General features: G+C 40.6%; 1 protein-coding gene across 7 annotated transcripts; it reads right to left on the bottom strand.

The window, feature by feature from the left end:
* Positions 1 to 1085: 1085 nt before the first annotated feature.
* On the bottom strand, positions 1086 to 14782 carry LOC139550966 (TLC domain-containing protein 4-B-like). Of its 7 annotated transcripts, none has more exons than XR_011670162.1 (8): positions 14345 to 14709; positions 10449 to 10615; positions 10118 to 10207; positions 9932 to 9990; positions 9734 to 9828; positions 3825 to 3898; positions 1456 to 2839; positions 1086 to 1425 (listed from the first exon to the last, which is right to left on the bottom strand). XR_011670162.1 is itself a non-coding variant. In XM_071362272.1 (8 exons), the coding sequence occupies exons 3-8, from the start codon at positions 10601 to 10603 to the stop codon at positions 2524 to 2526; spliced, it is 789 nt and encodes a 262-aa protein (XP_071218373.1). In that variant the 5' UTR covers positions 10604 to 10615; positions 12132 to 12331; positions 14345 to 14709; the 3' UTR covers positions 1086 to 2523. The 7 variants fall into 7 exon arrangements, 6 of the variants coding, with proteins under 6 accessions (XP_071218373.1, XP_071218375.1, XP_071218376.1 ...); XM_071362272.1 differs by adding an exon at positions 12132 to 12331 and having other exon boundaries at positions 1086 to 2839; XM_071362274.1 differs by adding an exon at positions 12136 to 12331 and having other exon boundaries at positions 1086 to 2839.
* Positions 14783 to 23988: the final 9206 nt, after the last annotated feature.

Genomic DNA, 23988 nt, shown 5'->3' with positions numbered 1-23988 from the left:
ATGCCTTAAGAATCATCAGATCTTTCTCCCGCTTTGTCACAGATGCCAGGGTTGCCTTAAGTTTGAAGATGTAATCCAGAGAAACCCTTTTACAGTTCTCCATGATATCTTTCAAAATAGCTGCAGTAGAAAGAATTATCTACCAAGCAGCTCATGTTATAAACAGAAGGTGCTACATGGTGAACTCATCTTTCGGTATGTCCAGCCCATTAATTATCTCAGCCAATAATGGCTAGTGGGAAGATTCCTGTCTTTTTCCGTGGCTAAAGCAACTAGGCTTGTAATTTTAAAAAATTATTCATACTTACAGATGGCATACACATTTGTTATTAAGACACATGAAAGTTCACATGTTCCAGAAGGCATTTCTGCCAAAGAAAGCATTTTGATTAAAAAAAGAACGTTCAAATGCCTCTCCTGTGAAGTAGTGACGTGCAACATATGCCTAGTTTCCTGAAGCAAGTCACATTTATGCCCATGCATATATGGCATTTTGGGCACTAGAGATCTCTATCCTTCTCTATGATTTGGTATCAAAGTGGCGCGAAATAGTTTCCCTTGTCGTTACATCAGAGACAGTAAACCCTGCGGTTACATGTTTGTCTACTTTGGTTTGGTAGAGGTCTTTCAAATTATGTCATTACCGACCCCGACTGAAAATCCGCATTCCGGTTTCAAAAGAAATGGGATCATATAGGGAATGTATTTATTTTTTTATTTAACTAGTCAAGTCAGTTAAGAACAAATTCTTATTTACAATGACGGCCTAGGAACAGTGGGTTAACGGCCTTGTTCAGGGGCAGAACAACAGATTTTTACCTTGTCAGCTCAGGAATTCGTTCCACCAACCTTTCGGTTACTGGTCCAACCCTCTAACCACTAAGCTACCTTCCGCCCCAAAATATATCTCAATTGCATTCTCCTAGCCTCCTTCTCAAAACCCATTGGATGAGAAAGCCAGAGGTCCCACCCCTCTGACCTTCTACTCAAATGGGTTTCGAGAAGGAGAGAATATGCAATTGAGATTCTCCCAATGAGAAAAACATGCCATCCCCTACAGTAAATAAACATGTATGTTTTCTGGATAACTTTTTTAAATGATTGTGAGTGAATCAAAGTATTTAATGTAATTCAAATTCCCCAAAAAATACACGCATGCATAATAGCACATTTTTAACAACAGACAGAGGTAATAATGGTGGGCAAAGCAGCCATAAGTATAGACAAAACAATGTGATGACCAAATTACACCAAACCAAGGTTAACATCAATCATTTGTTTATGAATATTGCTCAATGCGCCTTGCCCACTGTACCCTCCCTTTGAGTACGTTCAGTCTTGACAAAATGGAGAATACAATGTTTGCAGTCCCGCATTGTCTCCACACGAGAGCAGGACATCTCAACAGCAGACACAAGCAAACACCTGCTCTCAACAGCAGACACAAGCAAACACGTGTTGTCTGCTGACAACTGAAGACTATTTAAAGCAGCTATTGACATTTAGTTATCACTTACTCAAAGAAGAGTACATTAATAAAATGCGTTAAAAAAAATAGAAATATTAAAACTACCATGGCTGTAAATGTCACAATAAATAACATATTCTCATCCAGAAAACAAACAGGGATTTCACATTATGAAGCTCTGTTTCAACAGTTAATAATGAAGTATTATCAATCATTTGTTAACTCTGCAAAGTTGCTCGTGTGAAGTTCTACTGTGTGTGTGTCGGTTAGACATAAGTGCACTTTCATGGCTGTTATCATAAATCACTTAGTAAGGTCACTTCTAGAGATAAAATGACACAATCTGGCATGTTTGCTATGGTTTGTCTTAAGCTACCCTGATAATTTATGAACATGACTGATAATTCCTAGGCCTACTGTATGTTCCAAACATGAGCAGGCTCCTGAGCAGAGAGACTTCAGTAGGAGTCTGATTAATATACATCTTTTACATTCTAATGCTGGTGAAAACACAGATTTAATGAGTAATTAGGTAAGTAATTAGGTTATTTTTGTTCATATATATATCTCTCATGATATTTGTGCAAGAGCCATCTTTACAGCTTCATAAACATTAGAAAAATTATGTGAGCTCCTCTTCCATTCTCATCCATGTCAGTTCATATCATTTTGGCAATATGCACAAGACACCTTTGGGTGGACATAAACAATTTAGAAACAAAGGGTCCAGCAGACAAGAGTATTTGTCTGTCTGTTTCCATCCATGATGTCACACCGTCCATTCACTTACTCTCTATCTGTAATGACCAAGAGGAGAGATAGTCCAATGGCTTTTACGATGTCCCCTCCCATCATGGTGGAGGACTTTAGCGCGTGTTTAATTGTAAGTATTCTAGGCAGATAAGTGTAGTGGTACGCAATTTACCTAGGGCTGGTCATGGGATAATAGGGACTCTCATGACATTTCCAGTCCATGAACCATTTGATCCAAAAATGTCCATGAACCATTTGAAGCAGACATATAATAAAATAACACCATTGCCTTTTTCAATCCCTCAGTGCACTTTCCCATTCTGCAGCTTTTCCACATTCACCTTTCCAGGAGAACGCAGGACACCAATGCAGCCACGGGCCATTTTATGCATCCACATCACGTTCATAATGTCTAGACAGAAACTGGGGCCCATCCAGGCACAGCGGCCACTAAAGGTCACCCGGTAGAAGGGTTCTGTCCCGTACACGGCATACATCCGGCTGTAGTACAGTGGCATGACCGCTATCCTCACCAGGAAGAAGGATGCCGTCATGGCAATGCCGTTGACCATATTTGGTAATGATCTTTTTGGGTAACCAAGCACTTCAAAGAACCAGCTGAAAGATAGATACAGTTAGGACAGTTATGGATGGTGACAGAGTGAGATAAGAGTTGAAGATGAACTCACTTTGTAATGGAGTCATGGATATCAACTGGCATTGTTCCAGAAAGGTCCCCTACATTACACATATATACAGTGCCTTCAGAAAGAGTCCCCAGTATTCAATGGCCAGCCCTATGTAAAATGTGTATCACTACGCTACAATCCTCCACCATGATGGGAGGGGACATGGCAAAAGTCATTGTACTACGTCTTGACTTATTCCACATTTTGTGGGTTACAGCCGGAATTCTAAATGGATTAAAATAGATTTCTCCCCCTTCCCCCCCCCCATCACCCATATACACACAATACCCTAATGACAAAGTGAATACATATTTAGACATTTTTGTGAATACTTATGTAAATGAGATTTCTGTATTTCATTTTCAATAAATTTGCAAACATTTCTAAAAATATGTTTTGACTTTATTATGGGGTATTGTGTGTATATGGGTGTTTTTTTGTTTTAATTAAAAATTGATAAAAAATTAAATGAACACAACAAACTGTGGAATAAGTCAAGGGGTGTGAACACTTTATGAAGGCACATATACCCAGCACTTGAAAGATTTTAAGAACAATTCTTTAACATTGCATCTGTATTTTGTCTTTCTTGGATTCAAATCAGGATAATAGTATACAATTAGAAATGGGACTCAAATGTGTTTAAGTATGAAACATGGGTCTCTAATAATGCTGTCAGATACAAGCTTTTGGCTGGGTGTGTCTGGTCTGACTTACTATAAGTAGTTACACATTAACAGTCAATACGGTTTATGAAATGGTTAAATGCACTACTACCAACGACAAAAACCCTTCTGCAAATACATTCAGGGCACCAAATGGTTACTTTACAAGGTTCCCTCTACTTCCCAGGTAATGTTGTGCGTGCGAGTTTGCGCACGTGCATGAGTCTATTTGGCATTGAAGTTACCTACCGCTGATTCACACAAGGAGTGGAAAGCTCTGCGACCAGACGGAAGTTAGCAAAATAAGGCAACATTCCTATGCTCTAAAAGAGAAAGAACAAAGTGCAAAGAAAATAATGGCAAGAGAAGTACACTCAATAATATTTGAGTTCAGGATAAATCATGATCGCAAACTTACTGTACAATCTCTAAAAAGGAAAAATTGAGGTGCACTTACTGGGGTTATGACACAGTTAATAAACTTGGGTCACAGACATTTTCAAAATGTGTACAAAAAGTGGTGGTGAACATTCCAGCAGTGCATGCTCATACCTCTAAGTACTGGTAAGTCCATACTGTTATTAGGCAACATGTGCTCAATGTACCACAACAGAATCCACTACAGACAAGATAGGAAGGGGCCCCTTCTGTACCTAGCCAATTGATACCGGCCTGTTCTTTGTTTAGGCCATTTTTTGCATGGACTGTATAGTTAGCATGTTAGAGACACAAGACTAGGTTAATTGATCACACATTAGGGATGCACGATATGTCAGTGAATATATTGGAATCGGCCGATATTAGCTAAAAAAAATGCATCAGTATCGACCCAATGTCTAGTTTAACGCCGATGTGAAAACGAAATGTCAAAGCTGATGTGCATAACTATATAACGTAGGTACATGATGTAATGACGCCACGTAAAATTTTGTACTACACCTGCAACACATCATTCCTAACCTAGCCCACAATGTCTGCTGTGTGGATCGAGCAGTCAACAAGTCGAGCAGTCATTTGAAAGAGTAAGAAAATTACAGTGAGACAACTCAAAGGCGAAATCCATTAACGCCAAGATAATGGAATTAATTGCCCTTGACAATCAACCGTTCTCTGTCTTGGGTGACGTTGGCTTTCGCGACTGGTCGAGCACCGGTACACACTAACGTTACCAAGTACGCTATTGTTCAGTTGCTGCCCTACCGGAGTTAAACAGTAATAGCGTCACTGCTATTAGCTTCACGACATACTATGGAATGCCATTTGGGTCTTTGCGTGTCAAAAAATATACACGTCAAATAACACTATATGACAATAACACTACTTGATGCGTTTAATAAGCTTTAAATTCGACACGTAAAATAACACAGTTCTATTAGAGAATGTTGTGTGTTTTGAATATGCACGTGCAAGCCAAGCGCCACCAATACTATCAGTAGCACTGTCAAAGCTGTACAAAAAAAGTCTGCAAACAAGCAAACACCGGCCACAAACGATGTGTTTACAATAGCGCGTTGGTAATAAAGCATTATTTGTTCGACCACAACTTATGGGGTAGCTAGCTAGCTTTAGCTTGGAACCTAGCTAGCACCAATACAACCAGCCTGACAACAATGACCAATAGAAACTGCAGTCATTTTCACTATTCTTAGCAATGATTTAGGAATCCTTGTGAGTAAGTATTAGCTAGGTACCCAGTTGTTCGCCTATTGAAATTGAACTTCAGTTCATGAAAATAAATAGCTAGCCAGCTACTTAACCCTGTTGCCCAAAGCTAACGTTATAAGCAGCCAGCTAGCTTCATCTGGCTAGTGAGGCTCGACCGGACTGGGTTATGTGTTGTTGAAGCTAGCCACAATAAGGATTAGGCACAATAGTGGAATTTGTGGTTTGCCTTCAAAATAAAAGTACCCCTTTGAAAGTGATGCCAGTTACAATTGGTGGAATCATGCCATATTTAGACTAGATAATGTTAAAGAAGGTTGGAATGTGAAGCAATGAAATGCGGTATCAGTCTACTCGCTGACACCCACAGAACACAACTGTGAAGAGTTTACGTAAATATTAGCGTTGCAGCTCTTATCGCGGGACTGTGACAATTCACCTCCCCAGTCAGCATATTGTGTGTATTGACATTCATATTGCACTGTACAGCATTATCTAAGGATTGGGGATCAATGAAATAGGGTAACAGTCTACTCAATACACAAGAGATTTTTTTCCCAACGTCCTCCTCAGAGTTATCTGACTCCAAAACATCCACCCAGTATTGTTTTTCCTCTGGAATATTGTTCAATACACATAGGTTGACAATAAATGTGGCTCAATTCACAGTTGTTTCAGAGTCCCGCAATATGAGCCACGATGCTAATGTTCTCTGGGTGTCACTGAGTAGACTGATATCCCATGTCATTGATCCACAATCCATAGGTAAGGCTGTACAGAGAAATAAGAATGCCCCCAATGCAATACTAAAAAAGAATAATACATCCAGTGTGATTTCAATAGAATTTTGTCAAATTAACAAAAAAAAGTATCATATTACTCCAGTGCTAGCCTCTCAACACTGGCTTCCTGGTAAGACTAGGGCTGATTTCAAGGTTTTACTGCTAACCTACTACCTTCTGATTTGGTCCTGCCGTACATACCTATATGTACGCTACGGTCACAAGACGCAGGCCCCCTAATTGTCCCTAGAACATCTAAGCAAACAGCTGGAGGCAGGGCTTTCTCCTGTAGAGCTCCATTTTTATAGACTGGTCTGCCTACCCATGTGAGAGACTCAGACTCGGTCTTGACCTTTAAGTCTTTATTGAAGACTCATCTCTTCAGTAGGTCATATGATTGAGTGTAGTCTGGCCCAGGAGGGTGAAGGTGAACGGAAAGGCACTGGAGCAACGAACCGCCCTTGCTGTCTCTTCCTGGACGGTTCCCCTATCTCCACTGGGATTCTCTGCCTCTAACCCTATTACAGGGGATGAGTCACTGGCTTACTGGTGCTCTTCCATGCCGTCCCTAGGAGGGGTGCGTCACTTGAGTGGGTTGAGTTACTGACATGATCTTCCTGTCCGGGTTGGCGCCCCCCCTTGGGTTCGTGTCATGGGGGAGATCTTCGTGGGCTATACTCGGCCTTGTCTCAGGTTAGTAAGTTGGTGGTTGAAGATATTCCTCTAGTGGTGTGGGGGCTGTGCTTTTGCAAAGTGGGTGGGTATATCCTGTCTATTTGGCCCTGTCCGGGGGTATCGTCGGACGGTGCCACAGTGTCTCCCGACCCCTCCTATCTCAGCCTCCAGTATTTATGCTGCAATAGTTTATGTGTCGGGGTGCTAGGGTCAGTCTGTTATATCTGGGGTATTTATCCTGTCTTATCTCGGAGTACCTGACCCCTAGGACCATACCTCAGGACTACCTGGCCTGATGACTCCTTGCTGTCCCCAGTCCACCTGGTCATGCTGCTGCTCCAGTTTCAACTGTTCTGCCTGCGGCTATGGAACCCTGACCTGATCACAAGACGTGCTACCTTGTCCCAGACCTGCGGTTTTCAACTCTCTAGAGACAGCAGGAGCAGTAGAGATACTCGGAATGATCGGCTATGAAAAGCCAACTGACATTTACTCCTGAGGTGCTGACCTGTTGCACCCTCTACAACCACTGTGATTATTATTATTAGACCCTGCTGGTCATCTATGAACATCTTGGCCATGTTCTGTTATAATCTCCATCCGGCGCAGCCAGAAGGACTGGCCACCCCTCATAGCCTGGTTCCTCTCTAGGTTTCGTCCTAAGTTCCGGCCTTTCTAGGAAGTTTTTCCTGGCCACCGTGCTTCTACACCTGCATTGCTTGCTGTTTGGGGTTTTAGCTAGGTTTCTGTAGAGCACTTTGTGACAAAAGCTGACGTAAGAAGGACAATATAAATACATTTTATTGATTGATTGACTTTTGTTGATTTTATATAACAACATTCCAACCTCGTTTAGCATTATCTATTCAATTATGGCATAATTCTACTATTTATATTAATTTGCATCACTGTCAATGACATACTTTTATTTTGAAGGCTAACTGCAAAGTCCACTATTGTGGCTAATCCTTATTGTGGCTAGCTTCACATAGATGGGTCTGACCACCATTAATCAAATAAGAACTGTCTTATAAATTAGGGTTATTTTAGATGACACCTAGTTATATAGTTAGCTAGCTAAATATAGCTACTGAAACAGATTGTCGTTTTGCTATGTTTTTGGGCAAGAACATCGTTTGCATCCATAGCTTTTTTAAATTTTTATGACCAGCACTGTAGGTGTGCGAGACAACTTTATCAGCATCACAGCATTCGTATATATCGATGAATCGTTGTAACATATTACAATATCACTCGTATTTCATAACTACATACAAAATCCATGAACTCGTTCAATTATTATGTGACATGCAGTCATATTCAGGTCCTGATTGGTCAACAAGCTTATTTGACGTGTTAAATAGTATATTTTTTGACACGCAAAGACCCAAACGGCGTTCCATAGAAATCCTGGTTGAGAATGAAACGACTGAACAAATGAACAACGAAACAGCACAGCAAGTAAGTGAAAGAAATAGGTTTTGATTATGTTTCTGGTAATGAGGACCCTATGGGACTCCCAATCACGGCTGGATGTGATAGCCTGGATTCGAACCAGGACTGTAGTGATGCCTCTTGCACTGAGATGCAGTGCTTTAGACCGCTGCATCCATGTGTGTGTTAACTATTTAACTGTACTAGAATGCTTAAAAGGCCGCAAAAAAAATTTATATCACTTATCGTAACGTTTTTTGGGCAAGGAAAATATCGGTATTGGGCAAAAATGTTATATCGGTGCATCACTATCACACATGTTAGTGGAGGAGAGACAGAAAAAATACATACCTACACAAAACAGAAGTGCAACTAGTGAGAACTGGCACAATTAAAAAGCCCCCATCTCAACATTGAAAAAGAGAACAAACACTCCCGATAAAATAAAAGATGTATGGACTACCTATGTCGATGACAGATAAGTTAATGTCATGATCAATTTCAGAACCTTTACTCTACAATCCATTCTAACATTACCTAGTTTACTAAAATAAGTCAGTGGTGACTTGGAAATATATGAGAGGTCCCTTTCTTTGTATAGTTGTATAGGTTGTAGGGTTGAAAGGTCAAAACAAACAAAAAAAAAAGGCAGCATGCACCTATCACTATTACAGACTGAGTGAAGGGAAGACTTCATGCAGTATAGACAGAACATCTACAGGATGGTTTACTGGGACACAGATTAGGCCCAGTCTGGGACTAAAAAGCACTTTCAATGGCGACTCTCCATTGAGCATGTTTTCTAGTCCAGGACTAGGCTGAATGTGTCCTGGAAACCCGCACTACAAGCCATTACATTCCATGCAAAAAATGGTCCCAATTGTCATCATCATTAGTCTTAGCAGCCACTGAACCTGATGGCCCAGAACACCTACACAGGACAGGACCAAGAGTGAACCGTCATCTATACCTACCTACCTACCTACCTACCTACCTACCTACACTGTTGTCTAGCTTTCGGTGGTACGTCAAATGAAGATATGCAATAAATGCAACAAAAACAATGATTTTCAGTCCAACTAGCTCCCAAATATTTCTTCTGACTCATACATGCACAAAAGACAGTGCAAAGTGTCCTTCCTCAATAAAACTCAAATTGTCAGCCAAATACCTAGTTTAAACTCTATCCGTAGCGATTTTTATATGATACAGATACAATTGAACAAGCAACATATCAAAAGTGCTTGACAACTGTAACTACTCACTTACACTGTACCTTCCAAAGAGGGGAGGGAAACAATTTGTAATGTTCCATTACTGGGTAATACTCTCGTAAGTGCAGTAAAACACGTTTTGCAATTATTAAAACTGAGTAATAACACTTGTAGCAATGTACTTATAGGTCAATTACACAGTACCAACACTGTAAATCAAAGTGTTCCAAATATAATGCTGACTAAAGTGGAACTCTACTATTTCATCACTGACCAGACTTTTGTTATCCACTCTAACCCATCCCATCAAACTACATGGGTGTTCACCCTTGGCCCATGTCCCTTCCCCATCTTGCCTGCACATTCTGCTCTGGGTCAGTAAGGAACTCACCAGTACATAGTAGTAAGCATAGAGTGCTGCCAGGTGGTGGATTACAAAAAACTTGTCCCCTATCGCCCGCCAATAGTAACATATGAGCAGCATATCTGCAAGACAGACAAGGGAGATAGCTCACTGTATGGGTCAACATAATCCATGGGAATATGCAAAGTAATACAAGGGTTAGACATGTCTGAAGTGGAGACCCACCTGATAGGAGGTAGCCACAGGTTATGGCCACATTTATTTTCACCAGTGACGGATCTCCCCTATTGGCAAGATAGCACAAAGCACATGTTGAAAATATGATAAGAAAGTCTGGTGTCAAATATACAAAATATGACTACTCTACCAAGGATTGCACACTTATCACTCAGTAGTCAGGGAGATTCTTACCAGACAGGGTCATAATTGACTGCATCATCATGAAGTAATATGTAGAGACAAAAAAGCCCCACTATCAAGGCGTGCAACGTAGACACAGTTCTAGAAAAAACAAAAAACAGACACAAATACAAATACTCAGAAAAGCATACTTCCTTAAACGCAACATTTGGTGGCAGCGGTGGTATTCCACGCATATGGACAATTCTCGACAACGATATTTGAAAGTGTCTACGCTCAGAAATATGCTTCAACTGGGAAAATGATAATACAATAGGTCTTCTGATAGGAGCTTTGACTGAATAGTCAATCATATCATTTCTCAGATGATCAGATGCTGTACCTGGAGTTCCACTCTATGGTGTGTCTGGGACTGAGACGGTGGTACCCAGGAAAGAACTGAGCAGAGATCCAGGGGCTGACAAAGTGGAACAGACACTGGAACGTCACAAAGCTGGTGGCGGCGATGGACAGGACCAGCGGAGAGAAGCTCTCCATGATCACTCGTTACTGAGAGAGATTGAAAAAACAGACAGGGGAGTGTGAGTTCATAGTAGAGTGTCAAATAGGAGCGTGAGATATGAAAACATACAGCACAGTCAGTCAGACTACATCAACTGATATCTTATACTAATACACTCACTCAAAGAGATGTAATAGTTTCTCTCTCAAAACGTCAATTATTGGCACCCCTAAAGATTCTTATAAATAAAATCTGCATTAATTTTCAACTTTTTAAAATTCATTTCAGCTTAAAAAAGGTCAAATGCAGCCATTTTTAATCTCTACATCAAAACATTTCTGGTTAACAATTAAGTATCTTACTCTGATTGTTTTAAATGTAAAAAATGATCAAGCAAAAATAAAAAATACTGGGGCTTCTTAGCAAAGAGCAATTTCTCATGCCATCTTTTGCTAGGACTGTCTGGGCGTGGTCTAAGTGGGGAGGGGAACATTTTAAATGAGCTGTTATTGGCAGAGAGGTTTGAAACTCTCTTACTGGTCTATTACCTAATTTATAGCCTGTAACCAAGCAGCCCAAAACAAAATCCTGCCAAAAGAGGCTGACATTTGAGGCAGTCTTTTCAAACAGCTCTTACACTAAAAGCTCGTTATCAGTTTCACAATATCACAGTATTATTCAAAACTCAGTGTGGAAATCAAAACGCTGGAACCGGTTCAGGGAACAGAACCGAAAATGAAAGCTGAACCCGAGATGAAAGCTATCTATACTGTTCAGGAGCAGAACTGTTACTTTAAAAGCATTGGAACCGGTTAATAATGTTTTTTATGTTCCAAGCATTTTTTTCCAGTCCCCCAAAAAACATTTTAAAATCACCTAGCAAAGCCCTCACTCTGTCACTGAGAAACATATTCCAGCATTTGTGGTGAGTTTGCTAGCTGGAAATCTTTACCAGTAGCTTGCGTAGGCTACCTGCACCTCCCCGCTGAAGCATAGGTTACTGCAGCCTACTGAGGACGTTACAAGCATTACAAAAAAAAATGTTTAACACTGGATTCATTAATTACAAAAAGGTAAGTCGCGTTTTAATTATAGTGCTGCTCTGCACACACAAGTTCCTCCATAAAAGCCACTCCTCTGTAGGTATAATTCAGATAATGCATGTCATAACAAGATGCCCAGTGATTCAAGGCAAGCTTTCTTCATCCTCCCTTGCGCGCAAAATGTCAGTTGCACCACGCAGTGAGGAAGATGGTTCGAGAGGCAAAGAGAAATCCAGTGGCCAAAGTTGGAGAATTACCGAACTTGGTTACGTCTTCGTGTCACCCAAATCCCCAAATCTACAATCTTCCATGCCAAGAAGCTCTTTAAGGGTTGCCAGAAAAAAAGCCTTATTGAGAGCAACCAACAAATGTAAACGCCTGGAGTTTTCTAAACAGCATTGGTATGTGGATTGGCACCGGTGCTCTGGTCAGATGACATGAACATAGAGCTCTTTTGCCATGCACACCAGTGGTGAGTTTGGCGTCAAAAGAAAGATGCATATGCAGAAAATAATCTCACCTACTGCAAAATATGGTGGTGGATCTTTGATGTTATGGGGCTGTTTTGCTTCCACTGGTCCTGGGGCCCTTGTTAAGGTCAACGGCATCATGAACTCTCCCAAGTACCAGGACATTTTAGCAAAAAAAACTGATTGCCTTTGCCAGGAAGCTGAAAACTGGCCGCAAGTGGATTTTCCAGCAAGACAATAACTCCAAGCACTAATCAAAAACCACAAAGAAATTGTTAATTGATCACAACATCAACATTTTGCAATGGCCATCTCAGTCTCTGGACTTGAACCCCATTGAAAACCTGTGGTTTGAATTTAAGAAGGCAGTCCATAAGCACAGACAAAACAATCTGGAAAGATTCTGTATAGAGGAATGGTCTCAGATCCCTTGCAATGTGTTCTCCAACCTCATAAAACATTTTAGAAAAAGGCTCAGTGCCGTTATCCTCGCAAGGGGAGGGTGCCGGAGTATTGAAAACAGGGGTGCCAATAATTGACACCAATCTTGTTGAGAATTATTTGTATTACTTGTTAAACAAAATCTATTTCACTTAACAATTGTATTAGTATAAAAGTATTTGTTTTTTTACTATTTGAGCATACAATATAGCTCAGTATTTGAATTAGTTATTTTATACAGTACTTTTTGCTCATCTTTATCAAGGGTACCAATTATGTTGGACTGTATGTCATCACTTGCTTCTGCAGTATCTGACCTCGGGCCAGGACCCATGTATTTACCACCGGCTGCCTTGAAACAGTGGACTATTTGCCTATTCCTACATAGTATTTGTTGATTTAGTTGCGTTATCACGTTAAGGTCATAATCAGTCCATGGGTCAGCCAAAGCCACATCTCATGTACTCCCCCACTGCTTTACAAATAGGCCAGTCACACTCTCACTCATGTGGTCATCAGATCCTTTGGTGAAGGGGTGTAGTAGATGACCCCCGACCTTCTGTTTACCTGTCATTACTAAAGCTGGAGGGGACATATTTTATGCAAGGATTTATTTGGTGAGAGGCATTTTAGGAATAACTAAGAATAACATGTCCATGTAGAAGTGTTGATTACTCAAAATGGTGAGAAACATTCCTAGTGCCCTTAAGAAAATCGATTGAATGAACCAAACCTCACCTTTAGCTAACAGGAGTGGGCCGACCAATCATACTTGTAAACAACTCTTTGACCCCATCTGGCTCTGTGCCAAAATCGCTGATGGTCTGTAACTAAATACATGGACACAAGCAGATCCCCCTACATGTCCCCACAGCCCTAAACCCCAACCCTCCTCCACAAATGAAAGGAAACATGGGGAACCTTGCCAAGCTCTCCTCAAGTGTCTGGGTCAGGTAGTTGTTGATCACAAGTGAACCTGTCTGAAATAGCCAATGACTGAGGAAATATAAGAAATTGTGGAATCGCCTAAATTGTGGTCAGACAGAAATCTGAACAGCTGAACCTGTTTAAAGATAAAGTAGACATAGCATACTTTTTCAAACTAAAGCACGAATAACTACTGAACAATACAACATTATCTCTACAGTAGACACCGAGTACAGTATACTGTAGTACTGGGTTATGAGGGTAGATACTGTACTGACAGAAGTCCATAAGACAGTAGCATCACTTAAGTGTGATACTGATAGGTCAATAGACAGGCAGACAATTGATACAAGGCAAGCATATCGCACACCATTGACAGAAGCATACTGTACTTACCCTCAAGCCACTGTCGTAGTTTCTAAGCAATGCTATTCCCCCGAGTAAAGGTGCTACAAGGAGTAACAAGACTTCCACTGGCAATGACACCCTATAACCGTCCCGTCAACGTGCGCTACAGAAGTGCGAGTAAGGCCAAGTGCATTTCAAGGGGAATACCATTTCCCGATATATAAATATCCCCCGTGATGTCGAAACCCAGGCTGTGCACAAGAGAGTACCCGTAAAACTGGTTGCCCGACATATTTAGGAAAAGTGACTCCACATCGCAACGCAGGCTGTGTAGATCTACAATAGGAGTTGGTCGCTATATGGACAACTGCTTTACACCTATGTTGAGATTTTTATATTGACTAAAAGTTAAACGCGTAAAACTGGTAGCGGGAAATATTTAGGCTGAAATGACTAGAATGACTTCAGCATATGTTCATGCAGGAGAAAATGTAAACAATCCTGTTTTATGACTCGTTTGCTTTAGCTAGTGACCCTGTCAACTTACCTTGTTTTTCACATAGTCATGAAATGGCTTTGAAATAGCCTAATCATAACGCTGCCTTTCCATATTTTAAAGAAAAATGATGCTCAAGTTAATACAAGCTAGCTATATTTGGAATGACTAGGCCTATTCCTTTGTGGCTTTTTTTCCCCGAAAAGATTTAGCCTAAGCCTGTTTTGAAAGCCACTGTTAGGCGGTGAATTCATCTGATGTTTGATAGTTGCACCCGGATGTGGAAGGTAAGCTACTTCTTTTTTTTTTTAACAATAGTTTTTACAGCCTCTATTGTCTTCTAAAGTCAGATATCTATCTTCCTCCCTCCATTTCGCACCTCTCCCTGTATGTCGCTGCTGCTTCTTCTTCTTCTTCTTCTTTGGTGGATTTTTTTGTGGCGGTTGACAACCAACTTTAATGTGCATTACCGCCACCAACTGGACTGGAGTGTGGACTAGAAACAGGGAAGGCTCCGACTCTATAACGCTTTAACAAAAAAATGCATTCAGCCACAAACATATTCAGCCTGTTCCCTCTTGACACGTGTACAAACTTTTTACAATTCTGGCATTGCAGTGGCTTGTACACAAACACTCTCACGGCGTATTTTATATACACCAACTGTACATGCGTCGGTAGCTCTTCCTAAAACATCAGTAATGTGCGTGTGGGTATTGTGTGACGAAACAGATTGTTATAACCTCAGAGTTAAAATGTACATACATCATTTTTTGTAGAGCTTCCTATTGGTCGATTCCAGTGGCGGCCAGTGCCGTTTATGATGAGGCAGGACAATTGAGCATGGCCTTATTTCTATTACAGCATGATGGATGACTGTCATTCATATTCCATTCACCCAGTTCAATGTAACACATCGATAGGTTTAGGCTACTACATGATACTCAAATTTTCCCTATACCCATCATGAGTTTGCTACAAACTAGCCTATGAATTAAAGTTTACAATGTAGGTGCACACAGGTTGAGAGAAAAAATGTAGATGACAGACAGTGACACATGAACAGACAGTGGCACATTCAATACCGCCTTGCACACTCTTGCCTGCGTCTAGCTTATCCAGGGTGTAATCATTAGTCCAACAGTTAGTCTAAAATTCAGATATTTTTATCCCTGTGTCGTTTGCTTCCGTTTAATAAACGTTTTGCAACAGAATCGGCAGAATGAATACTCTGATCACGCATAAACACAGTTCACTTTCATAGCAGCCACATTGTATTCCTTCTCTCCTCAATGCACACTCCTCCTCTCACCTTTTCCCTTCGTTTGTGGACTTCAATGAACAACACATCAGCTGTATGTGACCAGGCAAAAAAAACTTTCCAAGCCAAACCATGTCATAACCACTACACACAGCCTACATCGTTGTCCCCATATTTGCTAAAGTAATGTCCTAGTCAACATAGTTAATAGAACTAATGCGCGAGTAAACCCGCTACAATCATTAAGTAATGTTACAGTGTATAGTCAGTAAGGAGTTACACCGGCGGGCCCCGGTGGCAATAAATTAATAAAACCAAAAGCTTAACTTAACTTGGAAGAGTTCCAGTGTTGGATAGTCATAGCCAGCTAGCTAACATAGCATCCCTCTGTTTGAGCCAGGTGTTCGAGTAACTAAACTAGTCAGCTGCATTTGCTAGCTAAGTAAGTGAAACTGAAAGTGAAAAAATATGAAAATCTCTCTCTCTCTCTATCTCTCTCTCTCTTGCTTCTTCATTTTTGAAGAAATTAATTTGTTGAAAACAGTTAAACTATTGTCTTTCCCTCTCTTTTAGTCAACTACTCACCACATTTTATACACTGCAGTGTTAGCTAGCTGTAGCTTATACTTTCAGTACTAAATTCATTCTCTGACCCTTTGATAGGGTGGACAACATGTCAGTTCATGCTGCAAGAACTCTGATAGGTTGGAGGACATCCTCCGGAAGTTGTCATAATTACTGTGTTATAGTCTATGGAAGGGGGTGAGAACCAAGAGCCTCCTAGGTTTTGTATTGAAGTCAATGTAGCAGAGGAGGATGGAAGCTAGCTGTCCTCCGACTGCACCATGATGCTACCAAACAGAATGCTGTTGAGGCTACTGTAGACCAATTTAAAACAGTGTGTTTTAATTAATTATTTGGTGACTATATTTATTATAGGTTTATCTAAAAATGATAACTTTTTCAATGTTTAACTTTTTTTTTAAATTAAATTCACTGAGGAGGATGGTCCTCCCCTTCCTCCTCTGAGGAGCCTCCACTGGTCGGTTTCAGAGTTTCCAAGTTTTAGTTGTTTTGAACGTGGAAATAAGAACCGTGTGGAGTATCGTACTACTTTACTGTATGCCATTCACCCATAGCATGTCATTGAACCAGTCATATAAGTAAACAGTGTTGTGGGAAAGCTAATGCCACAATATGACCAGCATATTCAGTTGCTCTCTTGTCCTCTATCCAGTTGCTAGTCGACTTGATAAAGGACCTCTCTGGAGCAACTGTCTACTTCTGATGTGTTGGAACAGCTACTTATGATTGATGTAAAAATAATCAACTGGGGCTGATATGCTTGATCCCTTCTTATTACAGCTTTCTGCTCCATTGATTGCGGAAGCATTAACACATATTTTTAACTTGACAGTTACATCAAGTACTATGCCTAGAGTTTGGAAGGCGGCCCATGTACTTCCTCTACATAAAGGTGGCGACCAGAGTGATCAAAATAATTATTGTCCCATTTCCAAACTCTCTTGCCTGGCAAAAATCCTGGAATCATTGATTAATACTCAGCTTAGATCCTTTTTAACTGCTACATCTTTTCTGAATGTAAAACAGTCAGGGTTCAGACCAGGTTATAGTACCATCTCTGCTACTTCTATGGTTTTAAATTATGTCATAAATTGTTTGGATACGAAGAAACACCGAGCTTCCCTCTTCATTGACCTGTGCAAGGCATTCACACTGTGGATCACACCTTACTTATTCAGAAACTCTCTACGATTGGCTTAGATCAGGCTGCTTGTCGCTGGTTTGAGAATTATTTAAAAGACAGATCACAGTGTGTACTTACTGATGGTGTTAAATCAGGATTTCTAGACATAACAAAAGGTGTCCCACAGGGTTCGATTCTTGGTCCAGTTCTTTTCTCTATTTATATTAACAGCATTGGTCTATTTGTACAAAACTGTAACTTTCATCTGTATGCAGATGACACTGTTGTATATGCTACTACACCTATGGCAGCTCAGGCTCTGTTGACTCTTCAATCTGCTTTTACTACCTTGCAGAAAGCCTTGGTTGACTTGTAGTTGGTACTAAATGCTGATAAAACCAAGTACATGCTTTTTGCCAAATCATGTAATAATGTAACTGATGATTTGTGCATAACTACGTTAGATGGTGCCCTCATTGATCGTGTCCTCGCCTATAAATATCTGGGCATCTGGATTGACGAAAAGCTATCTTTTACAAAGCACGTTGACGAGTTAGTCGAGAAATTAAGAATTAAGTTGGGCTTATTCTATAGGAATAGGGCTTGCCTTTCATTAAATAGTAGAAAACAGATCATTCAGTCTACATTTATTCCTGTTATAGATTATGGCGATATTATATACATGAATCCAGCTACAGTAACAGTGTTTTGAAGCCCTTGGACACAATTTATCACAGCGCACTTCACATCTGACAGTTTTGACACTCACAACTGCAGCGTTTATCATAAAGTTGGTTGGACCTCACTAAAAACGCATAGGTCACATCCTTATTCTGTTTTTGTTTATAAAGCCTTACTCAATAAACTACCAATTTACTTAACATCATTTTTTAAATATAGAAACTCAGAATACTACACTAGATTCCAGGATTGGTTATTTAAGGAGACTCCAAGTGTATCCACAGAGTTGGGGTAAATCTGCCTTTTCCTACCAGGCCCCAATCATGTGGAATAATCTTCGAGCAACGTTTCATTTGGATGTGTTGTTGTCTCTGGGTCAGTTTAGAAGAAAGACTAGGAATGTTTATATTGATACATGTGTTTGTTTGATTGTTTATAAAATATTAGCTATTTAATTTAATACATTTTGTGTTTTAAATTGTGTATAATTTGATTTTCTGTATTGTTCCCAGGGCACATTTGCAAATGAGACCTAGGCCTCAATGTGTTTTCCCTGGTTAAATAAAAGTTAATACAAAATATAGCTGTTTACAATCACCACTAGATGGTGGGATTCCCTTTCTGTTTTTCACTTGTTTTTTTCACCAACACAAATGTTTTCCACTGATAAATACAGTATTTACACTTTCTTGAGTAATCTCAAGCAAGCTGAGGAATTCTTACATGACATAGCTATCTTATGTGATATTATATCAAATTAAAGTACAACAACCCCATAATGTGTTGCTTCATGTATGATTAATAGGCTGCTGTATGCATGCCTTCATCAATTAGGCTACCTGAGGTTCCTCTACATAAGTGAATATGATTTGAACATGGTTTAATATCCAATATTATGCCATGAGCTGAAGTGTATGACTACTGATTACTCTAGCCTATGGTTTATACTCACAAAATAAATATGTTCCGTTACAAAACAAATCAGCAGGCCAAGAGGCTAATTACTAATAGCATCAACTGGCTTACAGTATTCATTCAGAAAACTGGATTTGTTCTGGATAATATTTAACCAAACTAATTCCAAAAATCTCTCTCTGCATGTTCCGTAATAACAATATTACTCTCTGCATGTTCTACAGGCCAACCGCTTTGAGGATAATACAGTGCCACCAACGCGACCCGTTACAAAGGACTTTGGGCTCTTCTTCTCCCTGGCAGACGGGAATAAGACATTTATACGTGTTAAACCTCGCAAGGCTGCCGGCCCAGACGACATCCCTAGCCGCGTCCTCAGAGCATGCGCAGACCAGCTGGCTGGTGTGTTTACGGACATATTCAATCTCTCGCTATCCCAGTCTGCTGTCCCCACATGCTTCAGATGGCCACCATTGTTCCTGTACCCAAGAAAGCAAAGGTAACTGAACTAGATGACCATCGCCCCGTTGCACTCACTTCTGTCATCATGAAGTGCTTTGAGATGCTAGTCAAGGATCATATCACCTCCACTTTACCTGTCACCCTAGACCCACTTCAATTTGCTTACCGCCCCAATAGGTTCACAGACGATGCAATCGCCATAACACTGCACACTGCCCTATCTCATCTGGACAAGAGGAATACCTATGTAAGAATGCTGTTCATTGACTACAGCTCAGCATTCAACACCATAGTACCCACCATAGTACCTGTCTGGCTGCATCACCGCCTGGCACAGCAACTGCATCGCCCACAACCGCAAGGCTCTCCAGAGGGTGGTGCGGTCTGCACAACGCATCACCAGGGGCAAACTACCTGCCCTCCAGGACACCTACAGCACCTGATGTCACAGGAAGGCCAAAAAGATCATCAAGGACAACAACCACCCGAGCCATTGTCTGTTCACCCCGCGACCATCCAGAAGGCGATGTCTTTACAGGTGCATCAAAGCTGGGACCGAGAGACTAAAAAACAGCTTCTATCTCAAGACCATCAGACTGTTAAACAGCCATCACTAACACCCAGAGGCTGCAGCATACATACAGACTTGAAATCATTGGCCATTTTAATAAATGGATCACTAGTCACTTTAATAATGCGATTTTAATATGTTTACGTATCTTGCATTACTCATCTCATATGTATATACTGTATTTTATACCATCTATTGCATCTTGCCTACACCACTCTGTCATTGCTCATCCTTATATTTATATGTATATATTCTTATTCCATTCCTTTACTTAGATTTGTGTGTATTAGGTAGCTGTGGAATTGTTAGATTACATGTTAGATATTGCTGCACTTCTCGGAACTAGAAGCACAAGCACTTCGCTACACTCACAATAACATCTTGCTAACTATGTGTATGTGACAAATACAATTTGATTTGATTTGATTTGAACCTGTTATTACTGTAAATGGGGCCACAAATCTGATGAAGTACATCGGATGAAGTGTTACCTTAATTTTGAGAGCTAATTACTCAAATTACTTAACGAATGCCTCTGAATGCCTCAGCTAAGATTTGCAAAGAGGTTTAGAAAGTGTCGATCAATCACAATACTTTTTAATGGTTGTCAAACCTTTTAAATGTTTAAATGTTTAATGGTCATGATACAGAGGGCTGAATGAAAAGTGTATTGTGAAAGTCAAGGACATTACCCCATTGAAATGACATAACTTTTATGACTTATCTTGCCTATTTAAAGGTTATTGTCTCCATGTATAGATATACTGTAAACAGTGAGATGTTAACATAGAATTAGACTTGACTGGGCCTTTTAATCCTTGTGATTCATTAGGAAGCATTCCTTTCTCTCTCTCTCTCTCTCTCTCTCTCTCTCTCTCTCTCTCTCTCTCTCTCTCTCTCTCTGTGTCTCTGTCTCTTGCTCTCTCTCTTTCTTTCTTTCTTTCTTTCTTTCTTTGTCTCTCTCAGATGTCTAGGCTGAGTATTTGTCTGAGCTTTACTGCATGTCTACTCTACATGGGTCAGGGTCAACAAAGGGGTGCTCATTAGCAGTGGGTAGCACCACATCTCAGTGTAATCTGCTGATACAGGACCTCAGTCACCATTCTATATAGTGTTTTTCAGTCAGATTCTCCATATTTAATAGGGCTCCGACTCCATGTTTGTTTGGAAGGAAACCATACATGACAGAGGGGGCCAAGAGTCACAGATGGGGAACGTGTACAATAGAGTTGGGAGGAGTGGGATGGTTGTGTCACCACGATGGAGAGGGAAAGTTGGTGGGGAGGGAAAATTCACATCTTTTCTTTCCTCTAGTCGACCTGAAACATTTGAAAAGTGTGGGGCAAATGGCCAGATAAGTCCACATAGGTGTTTAAAAAATGGCTTTTGAACACATTGAATACATCTAGTCCTGAATCTGGTCGGATTTCTTGTTAGGTTTCTAGTAAATCATGCATGACAGTAGGAGCCAATGGCCATAGCTGGGGAGAATTCCGAGTTGGGATGAGTGGGATGGCGGGCTCACCGCATAGGAGAGGGAAACTTGGCATTCGCAGATATGTGATGACCATACAAGGACATTTGAATGAGATCATGAGATAAGTACTTCAAGTACCGGTACATTAATCCCAAGAGGCCCAGACATGGTGAGTACTATCTTTGTTGCCTGACGACTCAAACTGAATTATTTGGCTACTCTATGTTCGCTACATACTTCAATCTAAGACTGCCATCTCTGAAGTTGTTTGTAGTGATGTCAAAATAAGGGGTGTTGTACAAAACAAAGTCATCAGCGATTGGATCATCTCTAACCAATCAGAACATCAAAGCCAATGGCAAATTTTCTAATGCCGCTTTACCCACCTGTGTTCTGGCTCTGGCCCAACCCATCGGTTTCTGAGACAAATCAGAACGGTTAGAATGTGTTTGCATTCTAGAAATCATCGGGAAGTATTCAGATCCAGACTCACGGAGGGAGTTCTATTAATCTGAGCTGTGGTGCACTGGTCTATGGCCTGTGACGTGAACGGGTAAAAGCGGTGAGGGAGGAGCACCCTTCTCAAATGGAACATTAATCTGCGCTGCTCGGCCATGTTGTCAACAAGGCAGCATGGTGCATCGTCCAGAAACATACAACATATATTTTCCATAAAACTAGTTTTCATTGGAAGGCAGAAAAAGCATTTTTATCAAAAGCAATCACTTTCGCATTTGAAAATACAGATTCCTTCACACTACTCCACGTGGTTAATCTAGCCTAGGCTAGAGTCGACTTCGCTGTGGGCTTTGAATAGGGCACCTGGTTTACACCCAGGAGGCAGCCCGGTTCCCCCAAAAATAATTAGAATCCAAAATAAATCCAATCACTTTCCCCCGGTGCAAACTCCTCCCATGGGTGTAATATGGTCCAGATAATCAAATCCCCTCATTGCGGAGAAGAAACTAATGTCTATGGGCATGGCATAGCATTTGGCCTGAGCAAGGAGTTTGGGTAGCCAGGCAACTATCTTTTCCTACAGTGGGAGCTATTCTCATGCTGGGAAAAATGGGAAATGGTGTTTTATTATACTGGGTAGTATTTAATGGACAATGGCTGGTTGCCAGTACTCTGCTTTACTAATTGTTTTTGTTTGAGCACTATAGGCTCACAAACACACACACACACAAAACATTTTTAACACTGCTCATTTTAAACACTCAGGAATACAGTTCCATGCCATGTAGCCTATTTCCCGGCAGGACCTGATGTAGAGAGAGAAAAAAATGACTGATGGACTTAACAGTAAATGTCTTGGCATTGCAATGTGCTGAAATAAGCCCACTGCCAGTTTCCATGAGAAATGTCTTCTGCACTAAGCAATTGTCTTACCTTCTACAGTATTTTTCGGTAAACTGAAAGCCTTAGCTATCTTCCTTCCTAAGCAAAATCATAATGGCTAACAGTCATTGCTTCAGTGAATGGATCAAGCATGCAGTAAGTAGTACACTACCTACAGTAGTTGTGCAGTTGGCATTTATTAGTTGTTGGTGAACATGAAATGATGCACAGTAATAATTACGCAACAGGTTAAACTGGAACAAGAGCTGAATCAGATCTGTGGAGTCTGTATAGTCACTGCTTGTACAAATTGGAAAAAGGGAATTGAATTTCCATTCACAGTTTGTTTTTCTTTTTTGTGGCAACTGTTACCTACCTAGGTGAATACCAATTCCCTCCCTTACTTTTTTTCTCATCACCTAAGTAACATCCAAAACACCAGACTCATACGCATGAATATGTTTCATGTACAGAATGAAAATGTTTGATAAATACAGCCCACACTCAATCCAACAGTAATAATAACATGCACTTGACTCTTTCTATGAGGCATATACAGTAATAGTATGACTGTCATCCTGAGAAAAATGTGTTGTGTTTTTGCTCAACTTTTCAAATGACTTTTCCTCAGACATTTAATCCAGAACTATTTCAGGAGTGGAGACAGACTAGTAGACTAGGCCTAGACCACCCTGAGTGTTTCAGAGGAAAAGGCAGAGACTGAGACCCAGCTAGGCCTCACGGTGGGAATAGCATGGGGAGTTCTTCAGAGGGTAGCTCTGTTTGTGTTATTTTCAGGATGAGCAGTTCTGGCAGCAAGTTTCCATTGTGGACAGTCTTCCTGTTTATGGACACTTGGAGTCCCTTGATGGCACTGCTCAGGGGACAGGAAACACATGGAGGGAGGGGGAGGGATGCAGGGAGGGAGGGAATGATTTGTTTGCATTTGGCCAGCTTAAGTAGAGATAGTATAGACTAGACTTACTAGAGGCTGTTTTTTAGAGCTGATCTCAGTCTAGTGTAAACTTGTCATTTCTCAATGCATTGTGGAAGGAGGCATTATTTATGTCACTCTTGCATTACTACCTTAAACCATCCTGTTGTGGAGGACTCTTGGAAGAGAGGCATATGCTGCATGATAGCCTACTATAATGCAATTAGACATCTTCATAAATGATTTGTATTGTTTGTAATTCACTTTATATTCTATTGATATTTTATGGGAAAGGGATCGAATGGTAGGAGTGTCATATAGCCTAATCAGGGGATACTTGACAAA

The sequence above is a fragment of the Salvelinus alpinus genome, chromosome 23 (assembly GCF_045679555.1).
Source record: "Salvelinus alpinus chromosome 23, SLU_Salpinus.1, whole genome shotgun sequence".
In the NCBI taxonomy this organism is placed as follows: Eukaryota; Metazoa; Chordata; class Actinopteri; order Salmoniformes; family Salmonidae; genus Salvelinus; species Salvelinus alpinus.
The sequence above is the reverse complement of the archived record's forward strand: the minus strand, read 5'-3'. Positions and strand labels throughout refer to the sequence as shown.

What these genes read in the sequence shown, in the direction of transcription:
- LOC139550966 (XM_071362275.1), bottom strand. Translation starts at nt 10,603, where the DNA reads ATGGAGAGCTTCTCTCCGCTGGTCCTGTCCATCGCCGCCACCAGCTTT. An exon ending in ACCATAGAGTGGAACTCCAG is followed by an intron (nt 10,208 to 10,448) that starts GTACAGCATCTG and finishes TGTTTTTTCTAG; the next exon opens with AACTGTGTCTACGTTGCACG. An exon ending in GTCAATTATGACCCTGTCTG is followed by an intron (nt 9,991 to 10,117) that starts GTAAGAATCTCC and finishes TCTTGCCAATAG; the next exon opens with GGGAGATCCGTCACTGGTGA.